This window comes from Corvus hawaiiensis, chromosome 15 (assembly GCF_020740725.1).
Source record: "Corvus hawaiiensis isolate bCorHaw1 chromosome 15, bCorHaw1.pri.cur, whole genome shotgun sequence".
NCBI classification, from domain to species: domain Eukaryota; kingdom Metazoa; phylum Chordata; class Aves; order Passeriformes; family Corvidae; genus Corvus; species Corvus hawaiiensis.
This window is the reverse complement of record NC_063227.1, coordinates 8,171,995-8,195,868: the sequence shown is the minus strand read 5'-3', so window position 1 is coordinate 8,195,868 and position 23,874 is coordinate 8,171,995. Positions and strand designations below refer to the sequence as shown.

At 41.7% G+C, this 23,874-nt stretch overlaps 1 protein-coding gene across 1 annotated transcript in view; it reads right to left on the bottom strand.

Annotated features, from left to right (window-relative positions):
* Nucleotides 1-23,874, bottom strand: part of COL23A1 (collagen type XXIII alpha 1 chain) — a 191,638-nt gene that overhangs the window by 56,533 nt on the left and 111,231 nt on the right. The window contains 1 exon segment of the mRNA XM_048320291.1: nt 1,383-1,427. Within this exon segment, the coding sequence (XP_048176248.1) occupies nt 1,383-1,427 (45 nt within the window).

Genomic DNA, 23,874 nt, shown 5'->3' with positions numbered 1-23,874 from the left:
CCCTTGGAGCCCTTAGCTGATACTTAAAAAACAACCAAAAGAAGAATCAAAGCAGTCTGATGGCTCTTCCTACAGCCCAGCTGCTGGGAAAATGAAACAAATTAACAAAGCTGGCTGGGATCCACCACCACCCCATCAGCACCCATCCCTTGCCCAGGAGTAAATCCCTGATGCTTCAGGAAAAAAAAAAATCTCAGAAAACACCTAACGCACTCTGCAGTACCATCAATGGAAGAGAAGGGAAATGCCTGCCTTCCTTGTCCATCAGTTCATGTGCTGCTGCTGGTGTGCAGCACAAATCCCCTCAATTTCCTTTCCTCAGAGTTAGAAATATTGTTCAAAATATTGGTGATCAGAAAGTTATGCTGCCCATTTTGAAATCCCAGTTGTGAGTTTTCTATAGTGAGAGGCAGCAGAGAACAGAATTCAGCCTCCTCACTAAATGAAAATCCACTGACTCCCGTTCATTCTCTCAGTGTTCAAGAACCTAAGAGCTGGGACATGTAAAATTCCATGTGCTGCTTTCTGGCACATTGAAGCAATCCCAAAAACTGCCTGGCTTTCTGGGCACACCCCTGTCTGTTTTCCTCAGAAAGAGCAACTCCAGCTGCATCTCTCCCTTCTCCAACAGCACTCAGACCCAACAGCAGAATGTAAACAGCACTTCCCTCCAGGTGAAACAGGGTCAGTCCTTTCCCTTTTCAAAGTCAGGGACAAAACCTCAAACCTCACCAGATCCACCAAAGTGTCAGAGACACAGAGTTACAGTCAGCTCAAATGAAAACCCCAGAAAGGCTGCTCTGTGGTTTCACCTGGGCTGAGGGTACAGTGATGCTCACGGGACCTGCTCAAGGCTGGTGGCTGAGGTTTGGTTATCCCAGACTCCCAAATGCAGACACCAGCACCCTATGGCTGGCAGGCAATGTATGGACACAACCACATGCAGAGAACAAGTCAGTGCACACCTCCCATCTAACATGGGTGGGGGATTCCCTATTTCCATGCTAATGCACTGTCCCTCGTCAGTGCTGGAGGGTGATGAGGCTGAATACTGCAAAGAGAAATGGAAGGATGGATAAAACATGCAACAGCTGTGGGTGTTTTGAGTGGAATTTGTTTGGTCTTTTGTTTTGGTCGGTTGCTTTTTTTCCTTTTTTTTTTTTTTTTTTTTTAATTTGTTTTTGGTTTTTAGGGTTTTGGGGGTTGGTTTGGGTTTTTAAAAAATTTTTAATAAAACTCTTCGTATCCACCACAAAGGACGTAGGAAGTCCCTGTTCCACAGCCTGGTAGGTGGAGGTGACTGGTGTCATTGCCCAAAGGCTCCCATACCACCCAGTGACACCCCCAGGTCCCCCAGTGCCATCGGGACAGGTGATGCTTACCGGGTTCTCCACGCCGGCCAGGCTTCCCTCGCCTCCCCGGGGGCCCTGTGGGAAGCAGAGAGCACAGGGTTAGTGATGTCAGATGGACAGTGAGTTCAGGAGAGTATCTACCACATGTCCTTCCCTTTGGACCCATTTCATGTCTTCCTCCCTTTCCCAAATACCAAATAAATTAGTCCGCTGCACATCTTAATTACCATGTTTTTTTCCCCACAACATAATTTTGGTGAAAAAACCAAGATCAGGCTCCTAGGCAAGCTGGGAAGTAGGTTTTGAAGTTATTAGTATTGCTTACACAGTAGAGGGAACCAGGTCTTACATGCTCCAAAATTCTGGGAAAAAGCCTTTGTCGAGCGGGTAGCATTGCTGCGCAGTCCCTGCGTGCTGCAAATGGCTGATACAGGCTTGCAAATCACAGTATTTAAAGTATTAAAGTGAGGAACATAAACCTCTTGGTTTATACTGCTCATTATCTGAGTCAGAGCTTCTTCTGCGCAGACTGCTGACACAGCCTGGATCTGGTCATACATTTATAATTCAGTTTTAAAGCTTGTTCGTATTCTTACCATACCGGGCAGCAATGGCTAAGGCATCCATAAAGTGCCAAAAATGACAAAATACTCTTAATTAAGGAAAAAAGGCACTCAAACAGTAAACACTGATACAGAATACTGCTCCATGCCAATGCGTTGCAGCCTCTCTGCTGCAGCCAGGATTCCCTGCAGGGCACCTGGAAGCATCACTTCTCCCACAACATGTGCATTGCCAGGCTGGAAGAAAAAGCCCCTTTTTGCAGCCTTCTGCAGTGGATCAGCCAGCTTGGGTGGAGTATTTGCTGAGTGACAGCAACACTAACAAAAAGCAAGAACTCACTTTTTATCTGAGAAACAACACTGCTCCCTCTCCTTTCTGCTGGAAAAGGATGATAAACAAAGATCATTAAATATTTCTGCACTCCTATCGGAATTTCCCCCGTTGCATAAACATTTCTGTGCTCAAACGTGCAACTGCATCTCCAGAATTTCAGCCACGGCCTGGAGTACTCCTCTTTGAAGTTTGGATACACTGTCCAGCACTCCCCCTCCCAGCCCACCACAGAGCTCCAGCAGACCCCCTGCCCCCAAATCCCACTTGCTCCCTCGCTATGGGATTGGCAACCTGCAGACAGAAGCCCCAGGTAGTCACAAATGATTGGTAGAAATGTCTACCACTACTCCCTAAGTAACTTGCTCAGAAGCTTCTACACAGAAGACAAAAAAAACCCCAAACATATTTGCAGCCTCCTTGAAAGCACATTACAGCCAGGAGAAAGGTTTACTCCCTCCATCCCCAAGTCAAGTGTTTTGGAAAGGAACCCCCAGCTCTGATGAAACACCTTTTTCAACTTTGGAGATCAGCTGTGACTTGAGCAATTAAAGCCCCTCTACGTGCACCACCCTCTTGGCTAATTTTGGGGGTCTTACCCCCAGGCAGAGCCTCAGCTGCCTTCAGCCTCCCTTGGAGTGCAGGGAGTGCTTTAAACACCAGCCTTGCTTAATCTTTCCCTGCCTTTCCATGGACTCCTCCTGGATCTGTTTAATCTAAAGTGGCTTGCTCAGTAACCACTCTGCTTTACCTCTTCTGCTGGTGGCAGGCAGAAAGCACAGGGTGCTCCTTAGGGAGGAGAAAATGTCCTAATGAAGGTGTAGGAGAGGGAGGCCAAGTACTTAAACAAGTGAGTAATGAGTTGGTATTGATGCTTTTAGGCAGCTTAAAGGAGGGTTGCTATCAAAGGGTGAATGCACAGAGCTCCCACATAAAGCTTAGGTTGGAGCCATTCAACTGAGAATGTGAGAAACCTGCAAGAAACCAAAGATTCTGTATAAAGAGGAACCTTAATACTAGGTTGGGTTTTTTTCAAGTTTAAGGGATTTCTTAATACTTCACAGCACGTGGGAAAAGTTGGCTCTTGCCTACACCAACACAGGTTGTCCAGAGAGATGGTAGATATCCTATCCCTGGAAACATTCAAAGTCAGATTGGATGGAGCTTTGCCTGACCTGATCTAACTGAAGATGTCCCTGCTCATTGCAGGGGGATTGGACTAGATGACCTTTAAAGGTCCCTTCCAACCCCAACTATTTTGTGATCTTATAATTCTTTCCCTATAGTCTTCCAGGAAATTTGTAAAGTGGGTGCAGCATATGGAATGACAAATATATTTTAGAGATACTGCTTGTGGTGAGTGTAAGATAAACAAAAATTGAGAGATGAAAAAATTAAAAATCCATTCTCATCTGTTTTACTGCTGCTTTTATCTGAGAGCAATTTACTAAAAAAAAAAAAAATGTAGCATTTTGGAAACTACATTTAGAATCCTGCTACCATTCAGTAGCTGGGTTAGGAAATGTCTCTGACGAGAAAAAGTTTTGGTGGGAATTAAAAGGAAAAATATCAAACCCAGTATTTACTTTGGGCAAGAGTTGCGAGTGTGAATTCTGTGATACAGAGGTGGGTGAGCAGGACAGAGACCTCCCAGCTCCCACGGGAGAGGGCAGCACATAGGAACAACCCAGGAGTCATTAATGCCATCTGCAGACTCAGACTCTGCAGATGTGATAAAGTCTATGGTCTGCACAACTGGAAATTATTATTTTAGCAATTTCTAGCTTATTCTGGGGGCTCAGCTTTGGATACTGCTTAATGAACTGGGTATAAAGTGAATCCATACTACACTTCTTGTTTTCAACCCCTTTAAGAAACTACAAAAGAAATTAAGGAGGCCTGGGAATTTGCTTGAAGATAAATGTTCCCTGTAAACTGTTACCTAATGACTCCATCTCCCAAGACCTCGCAGTCTGATGCTTGTTCAATATAATTAAGATTTATGTTGCATTAAAGTAAATTGGGCAATAGCCGAGTCTTTTCTTTTAACTGTGCCAGCCCCACTGTATCAGTTTTGGGAGTCCTTTATTTACATTGTTACAAAAGAGAGTTTTGGAGAGGAGAATGAATACAAAGTCTAACAGTCTATTTTTAAACAACTTGTCACGTTCAAGCTAAACAGCTTTAATCCAGGGCATAATATTCAATTTCTGACAACACCATAAGTTTCCCAGTAAGATGATAGATTTAGTAACGCTAAGACAAAGAAAGAGAATGAAATACATTGCTATTTGAAAATATTATGAGGAAGAGATGATGGATGAAAGAATAGCTCCTCAGAAACAAGGTAAAAAGTTCACAGTAAACAGATTCACAATTGCTGGGTAGCAGCCACTTATGTCATCTACTGTGGGCAAGTAAATGAAATATTAAAAATCAGCATCACTTTATAGTTCACATAAAATATTGTCAAAAGCCAAACCCATGTACTTGTCCACAGTACAGTGAATAACCTTCATTTGAACTAATTTACCCACTGCAAGTTGGGCTGCTCGATGAACACCATAATCCATCAAGACCAGGACAACAAGCACTATGTGTGTTTAATGTCTTTTTACCCTGTATAATTAACCCAAATCTAGTCCTTGACCCATGTTCCATGGCTGAGAGGCTGCATTGCTGCCTCCCATCCCTTCAGCTGGATGGATATGTTTCTGCCTGGGCAAATTACTGTTGGGCATCAGGTAAAATCAATGTTTGTCGAGGACAAAGTGAGTTTAAAACGTTAGCAAGAAAGAGAGTCCAGCAAAACCTTGCTGAATACCAATGTTTTGTTAAATGTTATGCCAGTGAAGCACATTTTACCCAAGAACTTGTGGCACCAACTTGTGCTCTTCCCTTAAACTTCTCCTACGATTCACCCTTTTCCACTGAGAACGTTTACACAGACATGTTCCATAAATCTGGGTCCATCTCTTCCTTCAAGCCATATGATGCTGAGGCTCTCAGGGACTTTCTTTTTTTGTTACGTTGATCCAAAGAAGTAGCTGGGAACAGCATTCAAGTAAAAACCTTGGCCAAGTGAAATGAAGACCTATCTTAGTGGATCTTTAGACCAGAGGGTTTTTTCCCTTGCAAGCACAACACAGTGAGCTGATCATGTTGTGAACTCTCAATCATAAATATTTAGGTTATTTTTAGGGCCTTATTTTCTAGAGGAACTCATATCTAACACATTGTGCTCTAACATGGGATTAAGTATTACACCAATTTTACACCACTCATGTGGTTGCACTTAAATTCTTTTTTTTTTTTCTTTTATGAGCTTCAAATGGTTTAACTTGTTTCCCCTTCTTCCCTTTTGGCATTTTTCAAGTTGCTTTCAATATATCAGCATTTTTTTCAGTTAAAAATGAATCAACCAGAAGAATGACTTGAACAAATTGGTTGGTTCAGCCACTCTCAAAAAGTGGATTTTTTTTTTCATATGGCTTCACTTAGAAGGAAGGAGAACTTTGCAGCAGAGCACCGTGGGGTCTGGTATAGAGCACAAGGAAACTGTGGCCCCGGCCTAGCTGGCTGTTTCTGCACAAAGGCCAATTTACTTTCTTGTTCCCTGAGGAAAAGGTTTATGGTTCATGGGCAGAAGTCAGATGTTGTGATGCTTGCTCAGCTGATACTCATCAGGTATTCAAGTCAGGCTGTGGCTCCGAGACCGCAGATCTGAGATTAAACAGTTTTGGGTCACAACATTTTGCGTGAACCTTTTTGGCTTCGGATTCCAACAGACCCAAAGATTCAAAGCAAATACCAGATGCAGATTGGAAACATGCAGCACCTACAGTCTGCAGAAGTTTTCCAAATAAAACAAACAAAAAAGTAATATCTAGACTCATTTCAAATTTGGCCCAAGTGCCCCAAAATCTCTCTGAGATCCTGGGCTACATTATGTCTTAGCAAAAAACACCCAGAGAGCAACCTCTAGTTGTTAGCTGGGGAGAGCTCCTTGCAGTTCCATCCCTGATCCAGTTGCTTTCAAGGCACAAAAGAAGCAAGAAACTGTTTTCCTTCTTATACCTTCAAAAACATCTTCCTCACAATGCACTGGGGAGCTGCGCTCAACCTCAGGGAACAAAACATCTGCATCTCAGGACCTCAGCACTAAAGGTTTACAGCCTCAAACTCTTCTTTACCTAGAGCTAAGCTAAAATGCAGGGTACCCCCAAAATGAGGGATATCCAGGCGGGGACAGGGTGCAGTTTTAAACTGCTCCAACAAGATGCAGCAGAGCAAATCCAAGCTCCAAATCTAACATTCAGCAGCATCAATAAAACCTGCACACAAGGTGTAGCAGCTTGAGATGACACAATATTTCAAGACCAGGGAGAAATTTAGTGTGCTTAAGTGTGTTTTTACCTGCAGCCAGAGAAGTCCCCTCTTACCCTGGGTGGATATGTGTTGCAAAAGAAATAAAAATAAAATTCAAGCTCATTCAAAGTGTGAAATGATACATGCACACTCACTGAAACCAAAGCTCTGATTATGCTCCATTTAAAACAACCAAGATGGTGCCACTCACTCCATACTCTGGATTCCCCACCCTCTACCCCTAAATAATATTTTTTCTTTTTTTCCCACACCCAGGGACAGTTTCTTCAAACAGTCAAGTGCATAGAGCTCTTTTGTTTAGTCATCTGGGCATGAAGATAAACTGAATTTGAGACATAAATTAAGAAGTGACTGGAATAAAGCCACAATTGCACTTACATCAAACATGGGATTTTTCTTCTCTTGTTATGGCTGGTCTTACTCAGGCCGTTTCCAGATAATACACTGGCACAGCTGCAGTGCAGGGCAGGAGCAGATGTTTTCAGCATTTTTACGTTTTTAAAACAAGAGGATGCATATTTTGGCAGCTGTGGGGGCTGCTATATGCAAGGTAAAAAAGTTTTCATGGCAGATTTCAGTTTTCCACATCTGCACCGAGACAGCTGCTCCAGTACACGTCCTGGACAGAGATGGGAACTTCGAACATCTTTCAGAAAGTGTCTATGCACAAACACGCACACATATTTGGTTTAATGTTTCTTTATGAGAACAGTGACAACCTCTGTTCATTGTCCCCATATGCTCCTACACACTTAAAACACTTAGAAAGATTTAAAAAAAAGCTCAGGTCACAATCTCTTCAGAGACTTACTGGTTAGGCAAGTCAGACATAGCTGTATCAATCTGGAAAATGAACACAGACTCATTTTTCTTCTACGAATACAAGCTAGAATTCCAAGTAGCGATAGAGCTGGGAACAGAAATGATGCCAAACTCACATTGCATTTGACTGAAATTCATGATCCTTACATTATCTTCAGCACCAGGTAACTGAAAGCAACACCACCCAGAACAAGCGATGAGCAAACGGACACCCTCGAGGTCTTTTTCCTGCTCAAATAATTTCTAACACAAAGTCACCTCTGGGAAGAATCAAGAGGTCACCAGCAATAGATTTATTCAGCAGATGAAGATTGCTCTACTTGAATCACTAAATCTGCCTCATGAAACACCAGCCTGTTTACCAACACAAGGAACAGCTGCACATCTCAGGAGCACCTCTATAACACGACATAATGGTGTATTTCTTGCAGAAATAAGACAATTTTCTTTTTTTCTAAGAACTGCAAGACACTTCTGTAAGGTAAGGGAGATAACGAAGCGCTTATTTCTTCCTTCAGCTTTCAGTTGCAATCTGACATTTAAACAAGTTTGACATGTTGGATTACAAAATCTCTTGTGAAACATTCAGATCTGACACAAAGTACTTGGGTTTTGATGAATTGCATCTTTGGAGCACGGAAGTACTCAAAGCTAATGCGTCTTATCTACAATCAGAATTAGCCATTCCAGAGCCAAGGTCCCACAGAGAAAAAAATAAAATACTTTTGGTCATTTTCAATATGTGAAAAACGAGAAGAGACACGAGGAAGTCAAGACTTCGAGAGCAGCTGAATAACGCGGTTCCTTGGATACCTAGAGAAGATCCCAGCGACTACAGAGAAGTGTATACATTGGAGACTTTAAGCAAAAACTCACATCCTTTGTATTTATGTTATTCTCACACTTGCAGACAGTCTGTGGATAATGCCCCTTCTGGCAGGATTTTCCACCCTCATTGTTTCCCAGTTTCCTATGAAGGGGAGCCCAAGCTGCCATGTGCAAACCATAAAGGGATGGGGCCAAGCACATCCTAAGAACACGCCCACAACCATCACAGTAATATCACCAAGAGAATTTGCTTCTATGTTACAAATTAAATTCAACATAAAAATCAAAGTTTTCCTGTTTCCAGGCTCATCCAACACTGCACTTACATGTGACTATTTCAGCATCTCTAAAAAACCTGTTAAATTCCTCCTCCTGTGGCCTTCAAAAGAAACATTTTTCTCCTGTGTAACCCTCTCTCCACCCCAAATCTCCTGCATACACAGAAGGCATTTCCTACAAGTTTGTAAGAGCTATCTTGTTTTCTACACCCTATTCCACATGCATCATCATCTCTATAAAGAGAGATCAGGAATAGCCTATCAAGCAAATATGAAGTCAGATTCTGGAGCTACTTCTACTTCCATTATCTGCATTAACCCTTGACCAGGGTTGCATGATGCCATATGCTTCAAAAGACAGGGGAAAAGCACATCTTAGTGAAACAGAACCCCAAGCAAAATGCAAACAGCCAAATCCCCTCCATGCAGATGAAGCCTTGTAAAACGTAAGTAAAAGCTGTACAAAACAAAACTAAAAAAAAATCACATCATTTTGTCACAATGTCAGCAGTGTCACACAAAGAGCTCTAAGTTACAGATACTAACAAGGCTGTCTGTTCCAAAATAATTGTACCCAATATAAAACATCCAGTGAAACTGCCACACAGTCTTCAGCAGAGTTAAGTGATGGAAGTTAGACACAGGTGATCCTCCTCCCAGACACTCAAAATTAAATTGATGTGTGAATTCATTCTGCCCTGAATTATCCAATAAGCAGTTAATCTAAGAATCAGACTAATTTAGGTTGGAAAAGACATCTAAGAACATTAAATCCAACTATTAACTCAGCACTGCTAAGTCCCTAAACCATGTCCCCTAAATGCCGCAAAAAGCAAGCAGACCATCTGCAAGCAGAGCTCCTGACCCAAGGAAAAAGAAAAAAAAGAGAGAGAAAACAAAGTCTTCTCTCTTTTAAGTAGAAAAAATTTCAACAACAATGTGAACTTGTAAATACAATGTATACATGCCTCAAATATCCTCATTTTTGGTTTCTACTAAAATAAGCAATTTTTAGAACAAGCATGTAAATCTCATTTTTGCCACAGAAGAATAAGGCTGGGGTCACCCTGAGATTTCTCTGGGTACAGCTGAGGGTGTCGCCATCGTGGGAGAGGACATGACATTTCTTGGCCTCTGGATTTTTCTTCTCCCTTCAGCTAATATGTTTGCAATAAATCTTACAGGAACTTAAGCTCTAGCTGTACATTTAGAGTACAACTCAAATTCTTTGGAAATTATAACCTTTTGTGAAAGGGCAAGTGCATAACCATATATTTGAGGGATACAGTCTCTGCCTAATGGTGTGGGAAACTGTCTTTTTTATAACCAGATAAGTTCTCCTCTTTTCAGTATTTCCAGACAGGGAAAGCCTGGAGAGCAGCTGATGAAGAGCACTGCAAAAGTAGAAGAAAAAGATTGAGACTAGAAGATCTGAGGGAAAAAAAAAAAAGAGCAAAGTAAATTGAAATCCAGAAAGAGTCTTCAAACGTAATAGAATATCCCTACACATCATGTCAGACCAGCCTTGCAAGGAGATATCTTCCTACTTGAAATACCTCCTGGAGAAGAGAAGTCAACTCTCAAACTTGTGGAAGCTTCCCATGTCGGGGCTGAAATTATAAAGGAAAAAAATGGCAAGTGAAGTGATTCCAGCCCCAGAGCAGCAGAAACAATATACTTTGTTCTCACAAATTGGGACCAGGTAAGTTGGCACAAGGTCTTTGGCAAAAAAACAATTTAGCCTCAAATTTGAGACCAGAGCAATAGTATTAGATCACTTACTCAGACGTAAGTTGTGAGCAGCTGTTTGGCTTTTCTTTCACACAAAAGCTTATACTGTAAAAGAAATTCCTGGCCCACATTCAGATGCTATATTTGCTCATAAGCAGTGTTTCTCATTTGAGTCCTGATAATGCAATGAAATCAGTGATGAAAAATTTTTACAGAAGAGATGCAGAGGAAAAAAAAAAATTATCTCTTTAGAAGTACTTAGGTCTTGCTGTTTGCTAAAACTCTTATTTTAACTGCAAATATAATTAAAAGTACAAGTGTCTTCTCTCCCTGCTGACCTTGGGCAAACACCAGATTGACTGTGTGTAAACAGTTTGCTTTCCCACCCATCTGAGATCCTTCCAACAAAGGAATACATGAACTCTAATGAAAAATACAGTTTCCATTCTATAGGCAGAACCAGCATGTGCTACAGCCATATTCACTCCCCAGAAAGAACACCGTGTTTCCTGTAGCAAGTGTGAATGATCAGAACAATATAATCCCTTTTACTGCCTTGTACCTGACCTACATTGCACAGCTTCCAGCAGAAATAAACTGAGGCAGTTGCAGTTAAAATTGCCAGATGAGGCCTAAATGGCCACACTTAAAAGCTCTAATAAATAAAAGTAATTAATGACTAACTTAAGAGCAGCATTTGTGTATCAATTTAAAGAATTAGGCTTCCAGCCATAATGCTAATCCATGTCAAGTCTGAATTCAATTAACAAGCAGGAGCATGGTGGCTAATACAAAGGAAGTGATTAGAAAAAAAAGAAAAAAAAAAAACCAGAATAAAACCAAAGGGCACTTTCAGGCTGGGTACAGGCTGCACAAGCCTCTGAGCAACCCCATGAAATACAAAAGTACTCCAGAATTTAATCACAACTTCCATCAGAAGGCAAGACAGCTCTGACCTAAGATACCTGGCCACAGAGACATGAAACCTCCCCTTTGGCCATGCCCAACCCTACATGACCAGGCTGCAGACAGCAGCGTCAGGGTGAAGGAGTGCTCGCTCCGGGCTGGGAGTGTGGATGCTAAAGGATATGGTTAGCAATGAGGCTGACTACAAAACAGCTGTAGGAAAATCAGGATAAAAAAAAGAGGTGTATCAGCACATATAAAAACAGAGTTAAGATACCAGAGAGCCTGCTGACACTTCTCTGGCACATGCCATGCCTCGGAGGTGGTTGGCTCGAGGTGGGGAACAGGTGCAATTAGTGAAATGGGATGAGCCAACACACACAAATTTGCAAAGGCAAACTCTGTTATAGCCCCTTCCTGCCATATTCCGGGCCTGATCTGGCCCAGAATTCAGTGGCAATGGTTGTTTCTATTGAAGTGCAAAGAGGAGATGATTTATTGCTCACACATCTGGGAAATGTTTCAGTAACAAGTTCATTTTAGACCAAAGTCTTCTGGGCCAGTATGTTGCACCACAAGTCGCTTCCAAGCACGCGCCTCAGCCAATGCCTTTACGAGACGCAGGTACAGTGTGGGGCTCTGCACATTAAACCCACAGACTACCAAAAGGAACTCTGTAATTTGCTTAATGAGGTCATTTGCCTACTCAGTGTATCCTATTTGATGGCCAGTCTGGTTTATCAGAGCGAACCAGTCTGGCAAACAGCTCAAAAAGCCGTAATGAAGTGACTGACTGCTCAGCTGCTTCTTCCAGACACTTAATTCATTACCAATTACCCAAATGCATCTTTCAGAGGTATTTAGACCATTTTCAGCTCCAGAGTTTCAGTTGTCTATAAAGCAACAGGCCTATAAATCTTTTTACATGGCAGCTAAACCTATTTCCCACTTTAAAGTAAAAAAAGCAGGATCAATAGGACAGAAAGGCAGCAGTGTGGGAGGTGTACAGCATTTTTCTTTTTTAATAGTGAAAAGCATCTTGAAGATGAAATGGAAAATTTAAATTATTTCTGACAATCCCAAGGTGCAAATTTTTACCTGCAGATACTTGAATTGTGTCATCTGTGCTTTTTAGAGATCAGCTAAACAAATGCTGGATTGCCAGTTTAACTTACCAAACGATATCCAGGAAAGGTTCAAAGGTTTAGCAGAGATGAGGTATTGTTGCTCTTTAAACACTGAGATGAGATGAAAAGAAAGAGGCAATTATTCCAAGCAAAGCCATCCAATATGTTACTAAGTTTGGATAAGACCATCAGTTTCCACTTGTATTTTAAAGAGTCCAAGTTTGGGAAAAACAGCGCAAAACATGGTGAAAGAAGGAAAACAAGCCAGAAAAATATGAAAGGGAAAGACAAGAAGCATCTGACTTTCTTTTGGTGTAAAGGACAAGTCCAGTGGTGAGATTGTATGGACCTGAGAGAGACAGCATGACATTTTGGCACAATAAGGGACAAAAGAGAATCAAGGAGCAAGCTTTCACTTCCCAAATATGTCAGTTTGAGACTTGATTGAAGCATTTTATCAGCCTTTTTCTCCACAGAGCACTATTTTCTTAGTCATGTGCTCTAGGTAAGATTTTGCCAACCCTCCAAGTCTACCTTGTTCTTGAAAGACGATGAAAAATTGCAGGTTTCTCCTCAAAGTGAAACAGCAGGGTTGGCCTACATCTTACATAGATTAATACATGATGCCTATTGTTGGGTCTTTCCAAGATTTTAACTGAAATCAGACCTGGATTTTAAATGCAACACAGTAAGTCAAATCCTGCTTTCAATTTTACTTTCTGGATTCCAGGATACACTTTTACACTATTGATATCCTGGATGTAATTTCACCTGAGGATCTAAAACTGTTTCAAGAAGAAACCTTGACAGTCTTGCATGAATACAGATATAATGCCACTGAATTCTGAAATAGAGTTAAATGCAGCCTTTGAAAGGGCAGTTAACCACATAGTGAAGTGTAGCAGATGGAAACTAACACTGAAAGCAGAAAAAAAAGGAAATCATGCTGGTAAGGGTCAGAGGATTACAGTGTTTTCAAACCACTGCTTCAGATGGTGTTTTTTCTCCCAATAGATGAAAATTTTCTAGGGCATCTGGCTCATTCCTCCAAGAATTGTGCTGGTGTAATTTGATTATTCATCAATACTCATAATCAGCCTTTCAGCATTTACTGCATCCATAGATGAGTAATGCAGAGCCTGTTTGTGTTGCAGACCAGGACTTTGAGGGATTTAGGAAGTACTAAGCAATGAAGCTCAGTCTGAAGTTGAAACCAAATCCCAATGTTTCCACACATTGTAGGCTTCAGAAAACATTCCAAAAATTCCCACCCTAAGAGTAGAAATACCTATAGATCCAACAGGGTTTTATAGAAACTAAATATGGTTCTGTAGAACTAAGGTAAGAACTTAGAATAACAAAAAAATGCCATTTCCCATTTCCTCTTCCCTCCTCCCAGATTGTTCAACAGTCTCAGAATCCATTCTGGGTTTGAATTTTCCAGCTAATTAGAAAGACCACACAGTCAGAGTAAACTCCCAAAGTACATTTTGCTTTGCAACCACGTGTCCACATTATGCTAGTGCTACTCCCAGTCAGCTCCATCCACAGCTGTGCATCCCCTGCATATCCCACCCCCACCAGCAGCCCATGGAGCAATGCTGCCATGCAGCAAGAGCAGGTATTTCACACCACATAGTCCTCAGCCACTGCAAAAAACCGACCCTAAATTAATCTGATGCAGAGCAATGACATCTACTGAACTGGTGAGCAAGAAATCCAGTCCCCAGCAGGGAACTCCTGTGTCCCCAGGAAGCATCTGCTGCCACAAAGGCACCTCATGGGAGTTTTGAGTTGTGTTGGACACCACTGCCACATAGACGTGAGTGGTTGCACAGACCCATTACCAGGAAGACCACTGAAACCATGGCTAAACCTTGTCCTAAACCAGGCTTTTGTCTGGGAGGGAGATGTTCCCTCACCCGGAGGCAGAGGTGCAATAACCCAAGTTTCCCAGGTGAAAGCAAGCTCTGAAGAATGACATCTGGCTTCTGCACAACTTGGCTGTCAAACCTCTCTCTTGCTGATGTTTCTGTTTCTTATCCTCTTGCTTGTGTTTGGAGCTCAAACAAGTGAAGGACCTGGCTGCTGTGGGGGTCAGCCCCCATGGCCCCTCTGCACCCTGGGCCCCAGGCAGGGAACTCATCTGGGCACCTTCCCCGTGGCCAGTCCAGTGCTGGGCACCATCCAGAGTGCCACAGGCCTCCCCTAAGCCCTGGCATTGCTTCATCTCTATTTTCCTCAAAAGTGACCCATAGTCTTCCTCTTGGAGATGAAAAAGAAAATCTTACTCTCAGTCACTACTCTGCCACTTCTCTCCTTTTTGCAGCTCTCTATACCCCTCCTGCTGCTGACAAAGATTATTTCCCACCTTCACTTTCTTGTGTGTTTACATTTGCTGTAGTACCATAAAGCAGAGTAAATTTTGCAAACACTCTGCCTGAATCCATATAATAATAAATCAGATCCTCCAAGAAACTATGTGTCACTTGTATAAAACTGAAATGTTTAAACCACCCTCACCCACCCCCCCCCCCCCCCCACCAAATTACCACAGCTGCTTCTCCCCTCCCCTCCAGCAACTCCTCAGCCACCTCTGAAAGCTGTTACTGCTCTGACTGACAGGGGGGACATCAACAGCCCAACACAAGCTGACTGATTGACAAGCCCCACTCCTTTTAAAACTGATTTTGCTTAGTAAACCATTTAAAACACGTCAAACAGTTTCAACAGTTCCCTGTGAAACCACTGTCAACTCCATTCCCTCTGGAGAAGGTAATTATCTTGTTGGGGAACAAATGCTGAATTTCTTTTCCATAATCATTTATTAATTGTTCTCATATTGAACAATTTACTTTGGTATATATAATACATGAAAAATTTACTTCAGTAAAATAAATAAGATCCAGCCCTTGGTCATATTGCTGCAAGAGAAGTTAATTTTGCAGAAGTAGGGAAGCCCAGGGCAGGAGCCAGCTCTCACTTGTCCACAAACTGAATGGGAAACTGTAGAAGGTAGTTAGGAAAGAGTACCTTTACAATAGGGGAAAAAAAAAGAAAAATATAGTCCCAGACTACAGATATTCATCACAGTTCACTCTGAGCATTTATTGTACTATTACTGTTACAGCAACCAGGAGACTTCTATCAGTTTTGCAGAGGACAGGCATACAGAGCTCCTGTTCTAAAGACACTGCTATTGGATGATACCTACACAACAACAAAAATGAGTTTCAATAGGAAATGGGTAGTAGAAAAAAAAAGGATAAACAACAACTCAAGTATGACCATAAATTTCCCATGGTCACTTAACTTCGGCAGTAGTGACTGACTCAGATTTTATTGTATGGTTTTACAACCATGAAGGAGAATTCACTCAATTGTGTAGATGCCACCTCTTTTTTCAGTTCTTCAAATATGAAAAGGTGCTTTTGAAATTTCAGGGGTATGGGTTTTGCCTGAAAAAACAGAGTTTGATGCTTATGGGAAGGGTAATTTTATGCTTTTACAAAAAAAAAAAAAGTATTTTAAGCCACAGCAGGAAATTGCAAGCAACTAATGTAAACTGGACACTTGACAATCACTAGAAAATATTTACACTAATATAAGTGCCCAAAGGAAACAAACAAATGCCAGAAACACAACTTAAGTTGATGGAATGAGAAATAAACACAAGAATAATGGATGAGTTCAGCCCAAAACCTTCGTGCACACATGTGGAGCTGTCCCTTCTCCTCCAGTGCTGCTCCTGCATCTCCATCTCCCTGGTCCTACCCAACAGACTCCACTGCAGATGTGCCCTGGGATATGTGAGTGCCTTCATTTAAGCCATTGTAAACCTCAAAGTTTGGCCCTAAGTTGCCCCACAGAAGTTTAGACTATATAGTAAAAAAAATTTCTTCACTGAAGGGGTGGTCAGGCATTGAAACAGGGAATTGCCATCCCTAGAAGTGTTGAAAAGGAGTGTGGATGGGGCACCTGGGAACATGGTTTAGTGCTGGATTAATGGCTGGACTCAATCTCAGAGGTCTTTCCTAACTGTAACAATTCTGTGATTCCATGATTCTAAAGCATTTTCTCATTTGAGAAAGTGATGATGGAGCCCAGGAGAGAGAAGTAGCTCACGGGGACACCGTAGGAGCTTGGCCCCCCTGAACACTATGGAAACTAGAAGCACTCTTAAGTCCATAAAATTCTCAGCTTGGAGCAACTGCAAACCCAGTGCTGCTTTGTTGTTTCCACGTGGCTGCACTGATGGTGCTGGAGAATCACAGAATGGGTCAGGTCAGAAGGGACTTCAGTGGGTCATCTGACCCAAGGCCCTGCCCAAGCAGGGTCATCCCAGAGCACATGGCACAGGATTATGTTTGGACAGTTCTTGAATATCCCCAGTGAGGGAGACTCCACACCCTCTCTGGGCAATCTCTTCCAGTGCTCGGTCACTGCACACTGAAGCTCTGCCTCACGTTCAGGTGGACCTTCCTGTGCATCAGTTTCTGTCCATTGCCTCATTCTATTGCTTGGTACCACCAAGAAGAGCCTGGCTCCACCCTCAACACTCTCCTTTCAGATACTTACATATATTTATGCTTATATACATTGAAATCATGCATTTTATGGGGCCACAAATACCCACAGTTCATACTACTCCTGAATCAAGTTGCACAAACCCTGAGGGCTTCATTTGCACCTGAAAAATAAACCTGAACCTCTTTTAATGGGTGTTTAAGCAGAATCACTGTGACAACCTGAGAAATGGCTGAGAGACACTTTATTCCTGAAGTGCTGCTGCACCATGGCAGCAGCTCCTGCCCAGAGTTAAGGAGGTGATAAACACTCATGCTGAGTTCGGCACAGACCAACATTGTCTCTGGTTTTAGCTCTTGTTGACAGTGGATGAAATCCAGATTTGGAGCTGGGCATCCAGAAACTGCAGCTTGCTTTTGGAGCCTGAGCCACTGTACTCTGCATTTAGTTGGAAACCCTGCTAGTGGAATCTATGGCAGCATGGCAAAGGGGACAGGAGCACCAAGCCACCACTCTGGACTCATTCCACAGCATGGCACAGTCCGGCCAGCAATCCAGAAATACCCAAACATGAGGTTTGTTTTGCTTGTGGGAGCTTCATACCACAAACTGCTTAATTTTACTCTGTGTTTTTGGTCTGCTGTCTTGTTCTGGAAGCTTTGCAGAAGCTGTTGTGTCTCGGATATGCACTTTGCAAAACAGAGGAATTTCCACCTTGTCCAGTGAAAGGCAGAGCCCTTTCAGCAAGTCCCTCGGACATCGTGGCCATGTGCACAGAGCAAGAGCCAGCAGAAGAAATTAATTCAGCACATAAGGAACAAAGGATATCAGGACTGCCAAGAGAAATATTAACTTTTCTGAAATGTGTTTGACATTGGTTTAACCATATTAATTTGCATACAATGCACATCTTGCACAAAATTGGGTGAACTAATGACAAAGTGGGTAATTTCACAGAGCAAACAATGTCAGGGCACAAAAGTTAGTTTTTCATCATAAGACTTCAGGTATTTGAGTCCCCTTAAAGCAAACAAAACAGGATCAAACAAGCCTAGAGCACTATCACTTCCCAGCTAATCCCAGATAGAAACCTGTGCTGAGCACAGGTAGCAGCTCTGTCATCCATCCCTCCCCTCTCCACCGGCTCAAAATTCCTGAAAATACCCCAGCCCATTTGAAAATGCCCAGGATGAAAGATGCTTGACGTATTTTCAACTGCATCCTCATTTACAGCAGCCCCAGACTCACAGCTGTGCTGCACTAATCCCCAGTTCAGCCATCCCCAACCTCTGCCTTTGCTGATTACCCCAACCCTGACCTGCCGAGCAGTGAGATTTAATCCTCCCCTGAAATGCTTCCAAGCCAGATTCAAACTGCCAAGAAAAAGTCCACATTCCTCAATTTCCATCACTCTTGGCTATATGCTTTGTTGGCTGAATTATCTTAAAAGAAATATGTAAGTACTCGAATGTGAGTGCATGTTTATCCCCACCTCTGGAGAGAAACCTGCCTTGCCCTACAGCCATCACACCCCAGGGAGCCCTTTTTTGTCCTTGTGCACTGGAGATTTGCAGATTAATCTCACCAAACCAGCTCTTTTCAACCTGGCAGCACAGACCATTCAAAACAGCTTTTCTGCATTAAAACAAAGACCTGTTTCTAGACATGATCCACCACTTCCATACAGGTCACTTGAAGTTTGCTCTACATTTTTCTAGAAAGGAGGGAAGATGTTTTCTCTGTCGGACTTTGGACACACTGAGTACCCCAGTACCTGCCCAGAAAAACCTTTTTGCAGCCCAAGTCCAAATGGGTCCTCATTTTGACCAAATATTGGTAACACTCCTCTGTTTCTCTCTCCTCCTTCAAACTCCTTGGACAAAGATGCTGAAGGAAAAGAACCCAACTCTTTTTGCCAAGGGATGCACAGAATCCCTCCGTGCTTCCTAACACAGATGGTTTCCAATAAAAAGTTACATACAAACAGCATCTGCAAAACTACTGTAAGACTTAGACCTCCACAGCATCCTAAACAGCTGTCTGCCATAGAATAAACAAATATTTTTCTTGTTTTATGGCTAGCAGTACATTTTATCCCAGAGATCTACAGTGGCGACTTCTGGGAGGGAGGAGTAGTGTTGGGGGAGATGGAGAGAGAGCTGGGACAATGCCCTGCTGAGAAAAACAAATTTGTGTGTGTCCCAAATTGTGCTTTTGGCTCTAAATAAAACTTACCCTTTCAAAGTTACTAGTTATTAATTGCAAAACAAACCCTGATGATCGTCACATAGATTTAAAATACCAGTGGGGCATTGGGGCTGCCTGGCAAGGAAAGATGTCTTTTCCAAATACTGTCTTTAAAATTTCACTCGCTCCACAATAAACTTAATGGTTTTTAATTCAAACATCCCACCCCTTCATATAAAGATCCCAACTTCACTAACTTGAGGGGCACAGGTCACTGCATCTGTAGAGTGCTCATCACAATAGGAATTTCTTCATGCCCTGGACAAAGGGTCCATACCAAAAGAACTGGCAGCATCTCCATTAAAATGAAATGTTCTCCTTCCCTTTTTCTGTGCCACACGCAAGCTCCCCTACTAAGTTTCAAATTGTTTTTTAATCTAGTTATTAAATTAAGTGTCTTTTTTATCTTAGAAAAAAGTTTTATTTGTTTATTTGTTTATGATTTCTTTTAGAGCCAATGTAAGAGGTCAAATAAATTCCAGATGACATCCAGAGTCTTCTGTATTTGAATTTTTTTGTCTTTTCTTTTGAAATTCACAGAAAGGAACATGTAAAGATCACAAGAAAATGCAATGATCTTTAAATCCCTGGATTTTCATCTTCTGCTTGCAACAGCAGCACTATCATGGCAGGATCTATGCTACATAATACCAACTTCTGTTATATGAGATTTAATTATCTTTATTTTTCAACCTGGCTCACAATACTCACTAGTTCTTACAATGCCACGGGCTGAAAATCATATGGAAATAGGAACTGTGTCAGTCATATCCAAAGGTTTTTCCCATTTAGCAGTTGTGGCCATGAGGTTACGAACTGGGGACATGGAGAAGCTACAATATACCAACGGCAATCCCAACGAGTACATATTATATCATTTATAGTCTTAGTGCTCACAATTCCTAATTTTAGACCTCTAAGTCAGTCCATGGAAGCGCTGAACACATTTTAACCAAGACTTGATTTCCTGACAATAACCACAGTTCAAATTAACCAGCACAACTCCTGGAAGAGGCAATAGGTTGCATCTTAAAACAAGTTAAGACTTAATCCATTACTTAACCTAAATCATTTGGCAGTTTAGGAGGACACTCTCCCTGTCAGGTCTCCTTGACCACGAAGGTCTTTGCCCCACGGCCAACTGACTTTTAAGATTGCACCACACATTTTAATACAACAAGATTGAAGCTCAGGATCAAATGCTGGAGGCTTGGAAATAAAATATTAATTTAAAAAAAAAATATTTTCCTACTCTGTTGCTCTGCCTGCGAACAGACTACAAAGGCTTTGCCTTGCTCAGAACTGCTGGTTTCCCAGCATTCACAAATTCTGGCCTCAGCTGTAGCTACTTCAAAGGCAATAGATATGGCTCAGAGAGAAAAGAAAACTGGAAATAAAAATGATGCTGGCATTTCAGCAAAATACTGGTCACTTTGTGAGAAATCCTTGGGATCTCTGAATTAATTTTAGATTGCTTGAAATTTATCTCCCTGCATCTTTTTGATGCATCCCATTTTCTGCTGTGAATTTTTCCACATGATAGCTCTGTCTCCACAATCCCTGAAAATTAAAAAAACAAATCAAACTGCCTTTTCACAGTCAAGCAAAGTATAAGCCAAATAACTTGAATTCCAAGCTTTCATTTGAAGCGAAGAGCTGTCATAAAATTATCACTAGCTCAAACCATGTATCAGTTCCAGGACTCCTTCCAGGGCAAGAACACAGGTAGATATTGGGAATACTAAAATGAGAGTCCCAGGGAGGCTTTGGCAGAGCAGCACCTCTAAACCCTGTAGGGCTACACACAAGGCTCAGCTCCACCCCTGTGCAAATGGGGGTTTAACTTCAAGGAGGCTTGGGTACAGAGCTAGTTTTGTGCCAGTCTTACTGCATTCTTTAAGGAAAATTTGAATTGAGTTTCCTTCTCAATTCCTTCTCAATTTTTTTCATCTCTTAAGAACAACATTTACAACGGCAGACCACAGTCAACACAGGAGATTCAGATCCATCTTTTCATAAAGCATTTGTATGGACAGGCAGGTGAAAGTACACATTTTAGATAATGTACAATTTTTTTCTCTTCACTCTGATGAAGTTTGAAACTAATTACATCCATGCCCATGTCTTAAACCACAGACATAACCAAGGAGCTAAGCTGATACACCTTCCAAGCCTTTCATATGTTTAATAGCCCCAAGCTAATAAAGTTAACAGTAAAAAACCGAAGACGAGTCTTCAGATCACACAGTCATACATTTGCTGTCTCCTCAAAGGATGAGTCTCAGCAACCTCAGATACTCCCTCCTGGGTTGTACAAAGAACAGCTAAATCCTCTCCTGTGGGCATTGGGTGTTCTGGTTCCACCCAGCTGGGTGGGAGAACAGATGATGCCTGGGGGGCATGGTCCAGGAAAGGGAAGGGAGGAATACTGGGAGTTATGAACACAGTTTGAGGATGTAGCTCTTGAAGTTTGCCAGATTCCTCCACAATTGCATGCAGCAGGTAAAGCTGATGGAGTCAAATAACTACAAAGATTAATTTCCTGCTCTGTGGTGGAGATGGTGCTGACTGGCCAGGTTTAGGGAAACCATGAGCACGTCAGCTAGATCATAAATTGGTTTAAATGCAAGAAAAATTATCTGTTGGCTGGCAGGGCTTAATGCACAACAAGCTGTCTAGTGTGGACACAAATTAATCACACCCCAAAATGGACAAGGCCTTGCAGAATGTCTGCATACACGCAGGCATAACGAAAAATTGAGATTTCATCAAACTGGATGAATAGCCTGGAGCACAAGGCATCATTCTTGAGTATTTCCCTGCTGAGCATTTTAAATAGGTAAATGGTATTTTCATTGCTGTTATGATGAAAGCCATTAACTTCAGCTTGCAGTTCCTAAAGAGGAGATTGATGGCAGGGAATCAAGAAGCACATGAGTTCAAATGAGACAAGATTAGGTGCCAAAGCCTGGATTGCAGTATCCTTCTTGACTTACATTTTATGACAGTTAAACCAGCAATAACCAATCAATTCTTTGTTTGACTTGGAGAATTACTATTTCAATTCCTTTCTCATGTTGGGACAGCTTTCTCTTCCAGTGCTATATGGTCACAGCCACAAATCCTGCCTCAGAGCTACTCCAGAACATTCACCAACACCATACTACTGCATTATTCCCTGGATCATGGCATTTTTAATCTGCCTCTGAACATACTGTAGAATGCAGAGATTAAATTAGTGTTTAATCACTGCTACTTATAGAACTTGCTTTATTCTTAGCTACTCGTATTTGACGACAGTAGAAAGCATTAACTGTGCCAAATGAATATTTTACTTAAAAAAAATAAAGATACTTATAAATAACTAAACAGACTCAGTTTTCAAAGGTTAAATCTAGCATTTAATATCAGATTCTTGGAATTTCCATAGAGCTTTTCACGAGAAGAGATCAAAGAACATTTATACAGTATTGATATTCATATTTTACATACAGGGAATGCAACTCCTAAACATGTGAGATGTTTACCCAACAATAGCAGTTATGGCCAGGAATAATGTCAAGTTTTTTTATTTGCACTTCAAAAGACAGCTCTCATCCTGGGGACCAGCTGGAATGCTTGCACTGCTCTGTTCACCCACCTACATGTTCTATTGCTGAGTAAATTTAAGAATCACTTATTTAACTAATCTATTCCCTTCCAACTAAATTCTAGACACAAAAAACCCTTGAAAGCAAGCAAATTACTCATTTGCAGTCAATCTTCTGCAACTACCTTTGCTTTTCACACTCTGATCTGATTGCTGAAAACTAAGGGCCACGATTTATGAGAAAACACCAAAACTATGCAGTGTTTTTATTTTTCAGTCCTATATGTGAAATGACTCTGTATCATTCTGCTGATTTGTCAGTGTCATGACACTGCTTCTGACCTTCAAAGCATCCCTAAAGAGCCAACGTTGTTTTAGGTGGGACTTCTGTCATAGGAAACTGAGACCACAACCGTTGCCTTGTCCAAAGCATAGAGGCCCAGACAGAAAGTAGGGGTGTTTCCCAGTGAATTTTTTGACTTAAAAAGTATATAGCCAAGAATTCAACACCAGCATTTGCATTTTCCAATCAAAAAGAGTATTAAAGTTGGAAGTGTTCTCAATTTTGTGGAAAATGTTTTCCCGCCTTTCTTTTAAAATAAAAAGTGTCCAAGGCAGACAACATATTTATGAAGACATCCTGCTCTTCACTATGTGGATGTACAAGATCTCAGCAAATATCAACAACATTCCAGGAGAGATAGGAGCCACAAGTGACCATGGTTCAACATCCTACCAGCAGAGATCCAGCCAGGTCTTTGTGCTGGATGATTTAGATTTGCTAGAGGAGAAAAGACCAGGGAAGATGTGATCCACATGATATTTACCCATCACCATGGGTCTTCCCTCCTCCAGCAAATCTAAGATGCTTTACCGAACTCTTTCCCAGAGCCGTTGAACACCCTTAGAAAAAGCAGTCTTCAGAGAGAAAACTGAATTTTCTCTCCCATCTTACAGTACTGATTCTGAAGGAAACGTATCCGTTTTGACTAAAAAATCCAAGCAGCACATGGGCTGTTTAGAGCATTTTCATAAGATGACCACATTGAATTGATTTCTGGCATTAAGGCCCCAAAAGCTTGAGCAGCAACATGCTTCCACATTCCTTCCTCCCTAGTAACAAAGATGGACAGTGACAAACATCCATTCTGCATGAGGTACACATTAAAAAAAAAAAAGAATTT